Raw genomic sequence first — 13,166 nt, 5'->3', positions numbered from 1 at the left:
TAACATTAATGATTAGATTATGATGGTGCATGTTACAAACAGATTATGGATAAATACGTGTTTAATATGGTATGTTGTAATGGATAAATGCGTAGTTCAAAATGGTATGTCCGAATAAACAAGATAGTGGATGATAGAAAAATGTAAAAAAGGTGTTAGCAATTGAGTTGTAATACAGTAACATAAGGTAATTAAAGTAAAATAGATTAAAATAGAATAATGGGAAAATATATAAGGGAATAAAAAGGACTTAGACGTACAGATTGAACAATTGTTTAAAACATGTATTTTCATGATGTTTAGGAAAAACAACATAAAATCACCATTTTAGTTTTATTAGACGGCTGTTAAACTGATGTTTAGCAGAGTTTATCTGAAGCATCAATATAAAACACAGCATGTTAGACTCAAATCAGTTCATTCAAGTTAAACCACAGCTCATGATCTTAATTTACAGGAGTAAAGTTTTGTCTAATACATTTTGTCTAATAATAAAATGTGACCTGATCTGTACAGGGTGACATCATATCATTGAGTCACTTACTTGATAAAAGTAGTGATCCCTAATATGGGAAAATTAGAATAGGGGGGGGTTGATGTGGGGACATTGCATCACTTAATTTTAATGTCATGAATGTCGCTTTTAGTATGTGGTCGTGGTGCTTTCCTTTGGAAATGGATGAGTAGTGGAGACATGCACAGTGCATTCAGTGAGCTGGTTTTCTGAGGAAAGACAAGAACAAAGTGGACTGAACCACATAACGCTTCTCATGTCAACATGCTATGACACAAAGATGGAGCAGAGACACTGAGTTGGGCCATAGTTCAAGCCAGATGATGGGACAGCTGCATCATGAAGATTAAAGACAATGTGCTGAATGAAAACCTGAAAACTGTGAACTCCGATGGGGGCACGGAGAGACTGCCTTGCAGGCCAAGAGAAATTGTTCTCTGAATGTGACATAGCTGGAGGATCTGTGTGTGGAATAACGGCTCTCTGTTTGCAGGGGGAAAAACTGCTGCCTCGTGCTGGGTGTGATATTTATAGACGGTTTGCTAAAGGACAAGATTATGCAGGACACCTAAAAGAAACGGCAGGAATATGGAAGTAGGATATATAAAATGTTTTATGTACATAAATGTGTATGATGCTAGAACGACTTAAGGGGGTAATGATATTCACCCTGTACAAATTAGAGTACTAAATAGCTGAATATTACTGATGTAGTAACGTCAGGAACTTAGCTTTAGAATTAGATTGTCGGGGGTTAATGACGTAGTTTTTCATGACATTCTGTTCATCTACAGATAGTGGTTTACGTCACATCTTACGYTCATCTGCAGATAGAATGATTAAAGTCAGAACAAGACCTTGCTGACAACAATAATCATTCTTAGATATCATTTGTTTATCTTTGTGTTTTCTACTGACCTTGCTGAGTTGACAGAATGGTCAACTGTTTTTTATTTTAAAGCACAACTGAACAGTTTAGAAGGATACGCATTCTCCATGACGCTTGGCCTTAGTAAGACTCTGGATGTTCGGGTCCAACTTTAAAGGGGAATAGTGTAAGTGTCAGGAGGTCTGTGGATGTCTATGAGAAAGAAGTGAGGAGCAGTAAGGGAAGTATGTTGATCTTGTATGAAGACGGTGACTGAGTGAATTAGGAGCATCCAGGGTGTGGACATTCCAAGGGCTTGTTGTGTAACGTTCTGGGAAATATTTAGTCTGTAATTGTGCAGTTTTCTCATGCCAGCTTATAACAACACTTTAAAGAAATCTGCTTCAACAAACTTAAACAGCATGTTTAACACATGTTTTACCTATGGTTGTTTATTTGACCCTCCTTAGTTTTTTTAACAGACATCTGTTTACTTATTGTTTGGGTTTTGGTTATATTTTGCAATATATTTGTCAGTGATTGTGGACATCAGGGACTGTTGCTGTGATGATTTTTTGGTTAGCTGGTCCCCTGCACCTTTCGACAATGCCCAGTCACTTATCAATAACAAAACCAGAAGGCCTCAGAGGTAAATGGGATAAAACCATGGTTAAACGTGTTGATAACGGGTACWGTTTGCATATTCTTTAATCTAAAACTAAATACGGTGACCGTGAGTCTGCAAGAAACAYTAGCGCGTATTTGCAGTTTCACGTACGGATCTTTTTAGTTTACACATGTGGGATATTTCAGATCTGACCCTCTTTGCCCACATGTTGTTGCAAAACAGTCTAAAAGCACTCTAGTGAGGTTGGGCGTCTACCCTCCTTCCTGCGTTGCGCTGCACGCTTTTCGTACATCGGCTTATCTCACAACATTCCATATTGCCATATCTTCGATGCTGTTTCAGGTTGCCTCAGCCATTTACAGGGTTTTTATCTCCCGCCGAGATTTATCTGGGTGGCTGGTGGGGATCTGTTTCAGCACCACGACCTGGGCTCGCTCGCGCTCGCTGTTTCTCACCTGTAGGAACAGATGGGCGTGGGATACCCGGCTCGGGGCGGGGGTACATGTGAGACCGTGTGTGAGGTGATGATGTCATCAGTTCTTCCAAACAGGACTTTAAGTTACTTCCATAATTGCATAAATGGAACAACCTACGAATCAGGTTCCTGGAAGCCAGTCGACTGTATTACATTGCTAAATATGGATTAATGCTAAAAGTAGCAGAAATAAGTGCATTTTGTATACAGAATATGACATGTGGTTTCCTCCTGGCTTTGTTCAGAGAACAGAGGTTTTATTTATAAATGAGGATAAGATGGAGAACTGATGTGTTTGAGTTTTGTTGTTTCTTAGAAACTAAAATTGAATGATTAATTAATCATTATCAGTTTCACACATGGAAATGTCTGTCTGACAGAGTGTTTTTGTATTATTACTAATTTTTGTCTTTTCTCTCTGTGTTGTGTTTCTTTTTTCACGGACAATGCTGTTTCTCATGGGGGGTGATGCTCCATTTCCACCTGGCGTTTTCCTGGGGGTCCTTTCAAGGGATAACAAATCGTTCCAGCATCATCACATTCCACCTTGAGCATGCGTGATTCTTACTGTTCTGTTGTGTTTTCTGATCACGCACAACCTGCCTTATTGACATAATGAGAACAGAACAGTTTTACACAGTGTGTGACTGTTTTTTGCCACACTGTTTGCATTTCTTTCTGCCTCCATGAAACTTTGATTTGTCCCATCTGCTATACTGAACYAATTTGTGCATTTCTGACTGGCTTATTATTGTTGTGAATTTTTGAATACCCCACCAGTTTAATTGCAATGCATTTATGTCCTCACAAAGCCTGGGTTGATATTTGGCTCCCTCTCCTGGGAATATAATATGAGAGTACATGATTTTTAAGCATTTAGTCTTCTCTAGATGTTTTGGGGTTAATTTTTATTTTATTTTATGCTTTGTTCTGTTAATTTTCTTTTATGTTTTTCTAGAGTTTTGTCCTCTTGTGCAGTTCCCTGGTAAAGTTAGCTGCCTGTCTGCTGAGTCTGTGAGACTCTTCCGTCGACAGGCATTTTTTGATGATTTGTTTCTTTCTGGGGTTGTGGTAATCCCGGGTGGGGGTTTCCATTACCTCGAGCCTGGAACGCCACGAAGACGTATTTGAGGGTCAGTTTTCACCTGTCTAAGGTCTACTGTTTGAGGTCTGGGGAGCTGGGGTTTTGCTGTCTGTCAACATCTGGTTTTTCGTTCACAGAGGACTAGTTCTAGGCTTATTTAGGATTTAGCTTAGGCGTAACAAGAGGAGGGTGGAGCTTTTACTTTAGTTTAATTTATTTTGACTTTTGAGTTTTAGCTTTTGTTTGTTATTTTTTGTTGCACATTTGTTTTTTGTTGTCCCTGCACAAGCCAGCTTATGCCAGTAATCCATTGCCATATTTCTCCATTATATTTGTTGGGCGATGCATTTGTAGAACAGACATTTTAATAATTATTCCTTTTCCATTTCTGGTATTGAGTATTGTTTACTCAAGAGGAGGGATTGTCATGGACTAATTATTTCTGTATCACCTTGACACTGACCACTGTTCATATCTCGTGATATCTTCCGGACGTCAGCATCAGGTTGACCTATTTTCACGTAACAGGTTGTGATTGGTTGTTCATTATCACATGATGTTAGCTGACGGTATATCATTGCTTGCCAGCCTATGACGGGGGGGCGACATTCAACAGACTTCCTGATTGTTTTCTGTTCTTTGTCTGCCCATTAATAAATGATTTTACGACCATACCCGCAAGACTTTTTGTCTTTTTGACATCCTTTCGACGTGTTTCTGCCCATCTTACCACGACAATACCAAACAGGTGTTGTTACAAAGATTGGTGTCATATTTGCATGTGGAAACCAGGATAGCACCGAAGTTACATTACATTTAACCATTGTATTGCCTACATTAGATCCACATTTATCTGTGAAACCTCCACTTGCGAAACATTCATATTCAGCATCGTAATCTATTTTGTATCTTGTTGGCGGTCCGTTTTGTTCAGTTTTGATTGAGAACTCAGTACATTTTTCTTGGATCGTATAACCACGGTAGATATCCAAATAATTTTGAATTTTCTGTGCTCCATATAAAAGGCTACATTTTATTCCACACATTGGAAGTTTGAAAAACATTGGTATGTTTGACTGGGCATTGGTTTGGTATTYATCTTCTTTACATTTTTCTCTTTGCTCTTCAGCACATTGCTGTGAGTTATATTTTTCTGGGATCACTATTGGTAATGAGCCAGGAGCTTTAGTGCATATAATGCATTCTTCTGAGGTCATTTCCTTTGATCTATAGAGTGCCCATAAATACCAGGTATTTTGATTTGCTAATTCCCAAAGTTCATCACTTTTAACCGGCCTTGTTCTCCATGCTCTGGGAGAGATAATTACATGATTTATTTCAGGTCTTTTTCCAAAAGGYTTAAACATAGGTTTGGCATTTCCTTCATAATCAGTTCCTTCAATCAARTCCAATCCTCCCTTAAGAGGATTAGAAATGTCATAAATGTTATCCCATTTAGTAGTTGTTTCAGCATTTTTAGTTGTTGTTGTTTTAATGTTGGCTTTGTAGTTGTGTCATGTGTGGTTGCATCTTTACTAATTACCTTAACAGTTAATGTTTTTCTGATTGATAGCTTTTCCACTGGATCAAATTTGGTGGACGGGCCAGGTTGGGGAGTGTCCAGACTCAGGCCGAAGAGCAGAGTCCAAACCCACATAGAAATAAAAACACATAAACAAAAAGGATTATAGAAAAAAATTCTTCACTTGTTATCAAACATTCTTTAAAAATAATGGCAGATATTTTGTTCAACATTTACTTGTCAAAGTTCATTTCAGATCAGCTATAGTCTTGTTTCTTTTTTTTCTTGTCTTTTACTATTCATACAATAAAAAATGAAAGAAAGAAAAAGTTTCTTTTACAGTACATATGAAAGCGTGTTTGTGAGTTTACTCATCTTTCTCTATGGGTGGGCTGGCTGGCCATCTGACTCTGACTTTGAAGCTTTGTTTCATAGCGGCAACTTTCTCCGTCTTCTCCACAGTGCTGATAACGACAACGCCAAAAATTGTGGTGGCACAATTTACCAAGAATGCAGAAACACGTTGGAATAAATGCACAGAAAGTCTGCGTGTATGGTCGTCAAATTATTTAATTTGAGCAACAACAGAGCAGAAGTCAATCAGAGAAGTCTGTCAAGTTGTGGCTGGCTCATCAGCGCAGAGCAAACGATAATATAACATCCTGTGACATGCTTACAACCAATCACAGTTCACCAACTGTGAACATCTAACCAATGACAGGGCTGTCAGCCCAGAAACACCTTATCAAAATAAGAGAGGTCATGCTTTGCTGGAGTCTTGAAGTCTGGACCGATAGAGTAAAACAGCCGAAACTAGTTATCATGAGATATGATTACTGGACAGTGTCAAGGTAGAACAGATATGCATAATTAATCCATAACAAGCTCATTAACAGAATGCCAAGTGTGTGCGAATCAAGCAAAAGGTGGCTACTTTGAAGAACATATTTTCAGTTGTTTCACAATTTTTTGTTAAGTATATAATGCCACATATGCTAATTCATAGTTTTGATACCTTCAGTGTGAATCTATAATTTTCATATTCATGGAAATAAATGGTAAATGGACTGTACATATATAGTGGTTTCTATCCATCTGGGACACTCAAAGTGCTTCACGCTACAGTCTATGTCCTCATTTACCCATTCACACAGCACTCTTCTCTACAAAGCTAACATATACAATCATTCTTTGGAGTCTAATCAGTGCCAATCCCATTCATACACTGATGGGACACACATCAGAGGCATTAGGGGTGAAGTATCTTGCCCAAGTACACAACAACTGAGACAGCTGGACGGGGGATCAAACCAGCAACCTTCCGGTTCTAGGACAACTCTCCTAACCCCTCATAGCAGAAAATAAAGAAAACTCTTTGAATGAGATGGTGTGTCCAAACTTTTCATCTGTACTGTATGTGAACTAATCTCTCCAGGAAATTGTACTGTAGACGTTTTAAAATTAGACATGATGTAAAATGACCGATGATTTTGAGCAGAAACTGTTTTGGGTGGAGGTACTGAAGATGCATATGGGGGTGTTGGGCATGTTGGTGTGTAGGTTAGATAGGACAACATCTGTGGCAAATATCACAATGTGATCATGTTTATGGATGTACAGTGTAAGGGGATATTAACGCTAAATTATAAGATTTCTCTTATTTATCAGAAAAGGGGCACCAATTTAATTTATAATGTAAATTGTCGAAAAAAAAATAACTTCTAGATTTTATGACCAACCAATCTCAAAACATGAAGGCGCTATTTCTTTGCAGTTTTAGACACGTGAAACACAATAAAACGCGCAGACAAAAGCAATCAATATTTAGAATCTCATCCATGTATTGCAATTTGTTCAGAGGTAAATACAGCACAAAAACTCATTTTCAGGGAAAAACACAGGTTATAATCAGCTCTAAATATTTGATCGTAGATGTGACGTCACCTCAACCAAAATAGCTTCTGATATCATATGCTACTAAATCACTCACACTAACCTATTTTCTCTAAGCAAACTAATGAAAGCTTTCTTAAGACACAGCAAAAGAACCATTATCTAAATTGACCATAAAAAGACAAGTTTTGAGGGACACTGGTACCTATGTAAAATCCTGAGCTGATTTTATCCTGATCAGAGTACACACCCCGACTGCAATGGGACCCCAGCGATCCTTACCCGGTGACGTCTTCAGATCTCAGCGGGTACTTTTGGGGATGGGTCATTTGCCCAGAGGTTGGCTTACCTCCAGAGCAATAGACTGCTCATTGTGGCTTGGCCCATTCAAAGTCCCTTTGATAACCTGGCTAGCCCGGTAGCGCACTCAGAACTTTCTTCAGAGACCCGCTTTCAGCTGCTGATCCCCACTGCAGTTGGCTGGAGTCCTGAGATCATAAAGAACTCAGCGTCTGGAATTCAGCACAAAATCCCATCCTCCCAACAAAATTTCGTCAAAAATAAAAATTAACATAAAAGAAAACAAAATAAAATATATATAATGAATGCTCCCCAACGGGAGAAATACGGAGCTAAAATCCTCTTATCTGTACTTCTCAGATGTTTCTCTTAGACTGAAATGAACTGGAGCAAATACAACCTATTGTTGGTGTCCTAAAACTCCTGATTGGCTGAGAGGGGTCACGTGACACGCTCCTGTTTCTACTTTAACAAAATGAAATCTGAAATGATTAGACAAAGCAACTCAATACCTTTTTACCTGTGATGGTGATTAAATCAAGATTTTAAACATTACAGTGATTGGATCAGGAGAGAAGATACATTCTTTCTCTTTTTCTCTTGATATCAGAAATGCACAGATAAAGTGTTCACTCATGATGTAATTCTGGGCATCGCCTCTAGGATTGCTGTAACATCACAAATGAACTTGTGTCTCAGGAATGTCTTTGTTGTTCTGTCTGGTGACTCATCTCAGCAGGTACCACCGTCTTTAGGATTAGAATGTTGATTGGAACCTGGTTAGAGACCTGGCAAGAGGTCTGGCAAAACATTGTTTCTTGGCCATTTTGAGAAACTTCAAAGAGTTTTAACAAAGAGCTTAGTCAATGAGGTATTCCCAGTTCCTGCTCTGTTTATGACCGGCCAGATGTGAAGGCAACTGCAGAGGCCACTGTCCTCCAGTTGAGATTGGGGTTTAGGTGAGGTATTGTTCAAAGTTCCTGTGGAAAGCTGTTCTCACACGTTGGTGCTACAACAGGGTGGAAATAACATATTTCAGTCATGAGTTTTTTTTCTTTTGCCTACTTCTATTTGGCAGTTGCATAGAAACATATAACAATAGCCCTTCATCAGAGATAAACAAAAAAAATCTGAAGTTCCTATGCTGAATAGTTTTTGAGATATTCCATTTTTGTATGTCCAGATATCAGCTTTTGAAATAGAACCCACACTTAAAATATGGGGTCTATTGCAAAACCATTTGCTAGTGTAGTGTAGGTCGGCAACAACAGTATTCCTACCAAATTCCATGCTGCTAGGTGCAGACGTTTCTGTGTTACGTTTGACCGAATATCTCTGAAAAAAAAAAATCAATTGAATATTAAAAAAAATAAATAAATAAAAACTTAAACAGTTTGTAAAAAAACAGGATAAAACTTTGTGTAAAGGTAATTTAAGATGATTAAAACAACTAATATGTAGTGGAAATAATGTGTAAAGACATACAAAACCAAACATCATTAAGTCTGACTTGTTATTGGTGAATAACAAACTGACGTAGGTTAGAGGAGGAACATGAGCAAAAAAAAAAAAAAAAAACTCACACCTAAGCAGTTACAATCAAGGAATGGAATTCAGTTTTGTCATCATGGGCCTAAGATTAGCTTTGAGCTTGTTGACACTGATGTTAGTGGTTGGTCTGGGTGGGTCGGTGAATGGTCTGAGTCAAAGGATTTTGCCTAAAGAGGTTCTGAATGGTGCTGGTGTCAGTACTGAGGATTCATCAACAAAATGTACCCTGCAAGGTACAGCTCGTTTACCTGCATTTTCAATGGATGGTGACTTTGTTATTGGAGGTGTTTTCTCCATGCACTACAAACTGCAAACAGTGATTTACAACTACACCACAAAACCTGAAGCTTTAAGATGCACAGGGAGGTAAGAGGAACAAATGGTGGGAAAATATTGTTACAGATATAAGCATGACAATTATGTGATTTGCTGCAACGACTGTCAAGAAAACATGATTTTCTACATTATCAAATCCACTACGTGTATTACATTACAAATGTGTTTGCTCAATATATATATAATTTAAATAAAAATAATGATTAAATAAAGTATTGATGATTTTTATAGTTTGATGCCTTTAACTCAATGTATAAATATAATCAGCATCCCACTCTACAGCAATACTAGATTCAGGTGACATTAGTGTCCCATAGTCCAAATTAAACGTAATTTAAAACTTTGTCATTTTTGTTCAGTTCCTAACTTACATGTTTGATGTATTTTTGATTTATATTTAATGTCCATCTTAGCACTCACCTGTTTTTGTGCAGCATGAATGTTCGTAATCTGCGGTTTTGTCGCACAATGATTTTTGCTATTGAGGAAATAAACAACAGTACAGAACTGCTGCCGGGGATCAAACTTGGATATCAGATCTATGACTCGTGTTCCTCTGGGCCCGGGGCAGCAAATGCAGCATTTCATTTATCTAATGGTAAAGACCCAGTGTTTTATGAAGGCAACAATTGTTCCCAATCTGGAGTGGTTATGTCTGTTGTTGGTGATTCTGGATCTTTGGGATCCATCAGCATATCGCACATCATTAGGGCCTTCAACATCTCACAGGTAAATCGTCTGTTATTGAAAAAGAAAAATATTTGATATAAAAGCAACATACATGTTTGTTTGTTTGATGTAGGTGAGTCATTTTGCCACCTGTGCCTGTCTGTCAGAAAAGCAGCAGTACCCAACTTTTTTCAGAACAATTCCCAGTGATCAGTTCCAAGTTGATGCCCTGGTAAAGCTGGTGAAACACTTTGGCTGGACTTGGATTGGTACTGTTTACTCAGATACAGATTATGGAAATTATGGCATGGCATCTTTTCTTCCGGCTGCAAARAAAGAGGGGATCTGTGTGGAGTACTCTGAATCCTTCTATCGAACCGACCCACATAGCAAGATCCAAAGAGTGGCTGATGTTATCCGCAGGTTTGTACATGACAAAATCCTTTCTTGATTGTACAAAGTTGTAATATGTGTTAAAAAGAAAAAAAACTAAAAGAAAGAAAAATACTATTTGAAAAAAAAAAAAAAAAAAAATATATATAAAAGGGAAAAATTTTTTTTAATATATATGATATATATATATATATATATATATATATATATATATAGGTTACACAAGGTACATGTGTTTCTAGTGTGGTATTGATGAGCTTATTAAATGAATTTTATAATTGCTGCAGGTCAACAGCACTTCTTGTTGTGGCTTTTTTTGCTTCTGGAGATATGAAGGCACTGTTAGAAGAGCTGGCTCTGGAGCCTTCACCACCTCGTCAGTGGATAGGAAGTGAGGGATGGATAGCCGAGCCAGTCTTCACGAGTTATAATTTCTGTGCAGGAGCCATTGGAGTTGCTATTCCGAAATCTGTTATTCCAGGTCTGAGAAACTTCCTGTTGGATCTCTCTCCCACTGAAGTAGCTGCTTCCTCAATGCTTACTGAGTTCTGGGAGGAAGCGTTCAACTGCAGACTTACAAAAAGTAATTTTTAGCAATGAAACCTAATGGGAAGAGTAATACATGTTGCATTGTGTATTTTTTAATTTAATATATTTTTATAAATATTGTATACAGAGTGTATTAAAAAAGGAAACCCAACTTAACTTTGTCACCATGGCAGAACTATACATATTACAGCAGGAAGCCTAGTTTCACCTAAACATAGACAACAAATGCTTTCTGATGATACTTCTTTCATGAATTTCCAGTTACGCATTACACATGCAACAAAATTAACACCGTCTCATTTCTTTTTCTTAGAATTTTTTTTCTTTTGTGTATTCATGACATTTTCAAAACATGTTTCACTTTCTTCACTGTCCAATGCCTTCCGCATGTCCCCCTCCCCTCTCAACACACAGATGGCATCGACATCTCATATCGTTCACGGCTCGTAGGATGTTGCCTGGATTCTCTTGCAACACTTTAACCTCATGCTCAATTCTCTGTTGCAAGTCCTGCAGGTTGCGTGGAGGAGTTATAAACACTTTATCCTTCACATACCCCCAGAGAAAGAAGATGCAAAAGATGCGAGTCAGTGTTAATTTTGTTGCAAATCAGAGTGAACCACCTCCAAATTGTGACCCAAATTTCAACACAATGCTGTCCGGTCGTGCATAACTGGAAATTCATGAATGAAGTATTATCAGAAAGCATTTCTTGTGTAATTTTAGGTGAAACTATGCTTCGTCTTGTAATACGTATGTATAGTTTTGCTATGGTGACAATGTTAAGTTGGATTTGCTTTTTTGATACACCCTGTACGTACAGAAATACTGTATACATATACTGTATATAGCTATGTTTTTGTGTATGCAGATGCTGATTCAGACAAGAAAGTGTGTGATGGAAATGAAGATATTAAAACACTAATAAGTCCATACACTGACACATCTCAGCTAAGAGTTTCTAACATGGTGTATAAGGCCGTTTATGCAATAGCTTATGCCATTCACAATGCAGTGTGTCAGGAAACAAATCTTACCACTCAGTGTAACACAAACATCAAATTGGAGCCCCAACAGGTCAACAATGACAAAAACTTTTTTTCACATTAATGTCAGGTATAATTTTTGGTAGTTGTGCATGTTAGTGACACGAATTGTACATTTCTTTCTTTTTTAAACATTTTACAGATTTTTAGTGTGCTAAAAAATGTCAACTTTTCACGCAATGGTTATCCGGTGTCATTTGATGCTAATGGTGATCCTGTGGCTTTTTATGAGCTGGTCAACTGGCAGAAGAGTGAAAGAGGAGTCACTGAGTTGATAACAGTAGGATATTATGATTCATCACTGCCTAAAGGCCAGGAGTTGCAGGTTAACAGGAACATATCTTGGGTAGAAGGTGTCACACAAGTAATAAACCTAATGACTACAATAAATACTGTAGTTTGAGAACTGCTGAGTCCAAGCTGCTTTATAATGCTAAAAAATGTGTCCATATTGTTGTGACAGGTTCCAGTGTCAGTGTGCTCTGAGAGTTGTCCTCCAGGAACTCGTAAAGTGCTGCAAAAAGGAAAACCCATCTGCTGCTACGATTGTATACCATGTCCTGAAGGAGAGATCAGTAACATGACAGGTATCTTCAAATATTTTCATGCATGCATACATATACTGTATCATTACATATGTCAGTGCTATAGCAACCTTTTTTATGTTTTAGATTCTCCTGATTGCTTCCAATGTCCTGCAGAATATTGGCCTAATGCAGAAAGAGATGCTTGTTTACCCAAACCTGTGGAGTTTCTGTCATTCGATGAAGTCCTAGCAATCATCCTGGCTGCATTCTCTATTTTTGGAGCCTGTCTGTCCATAATAACAGCAGTTATCTTCGTAAGTCACAGAACAACACCAGTTGTTAAAGCCAACAACTCTGAGCTGAGCTTCTTGCTGCTCTTCTCTCTGACTCTGTGTTTCTTATGTTCATTAACTTTCATCGGAGCTCCCTCTGAGTGGTCCTGCATGCTGAGACACACAGCATTTGGCATAATCTTTGTTCTCTGTATCTCCTGTGTTCTTGGGAAAACTGTTGTGGTTTTAATGGCCTTTAAAGCTACACTTCCAGGTAGTAATGTCATGAAATGGTTTGGACCTCTACAACAAAGAATGACTGTTGTGTTTTTAACCGCCATTCAATTTTTAATATGTACTGTTTGGTTGGTTCTCAATCCTCCATTTCCAATGAAAAACCTGAGCACATACAAGGAGAAGATCATCCTGGAATGTGCATTAGGCTCTGCTGTTGGCTTCTGGGCTGTGCTCGGCTACATTGGCCTGCTGGCTGTTTTTTGCTTTGTGTTAGCTGTTCTAGCTCGGAAACTACCTGATAA

At 38.1% G+C, this 13,166-nt stretch overlaps 1 protein-coding gene across 1 annotated transcript; it reads left to right on the top strand.

The window, feature by feature from the left end:
- Positions 1-8,740: 8,740 nt before the first annotated feature.
- LOC106530792 (extracellular calcium-sensing receptor-like) lies at positions 8,741-13,164 on the top strand (the record flags this gene model as incomplete). The annotated part of the gene is made up of 8 exons (XM_014026504.1): positions 8,741-9,201; positions 9,606-9,900; positions 9,974-10,263; positions 10,521-10,816; positions 11,654-11,859; positions 11,971-12,192; positions 12,292-12,415; positions 12,500-13,164. Coding segments are annotated over exons 1-8 (2,409 nt in total), but the record flags the coding sequence as incomplete, so codon positions are not given.
- Between the last annotated feature and the right edge of the window lie 2 nt (positions 13,165-13,166).

This window comes from Austrofundulus limnaeus, unplaced genomic scaffold, assembly GCF_001266775.1.
Source record: "Austrofundulus limnaeus strain Quisiro unplaced genomic scaffold, Austrofundulus_limnaeus-1.0 Scaffold559, whole genome shotgun sequence".
Classification (NCBI taxonomy): Eukaryota; Metazoa; Chordata; class Actinopteri; order Cyprinodontiformes; family Rivulidae; genus Austrofundulus; species Austrofundulus limnaeus.
This window is presented reverse-complemented; position numbering and strand designations above follow the sequence as displayed.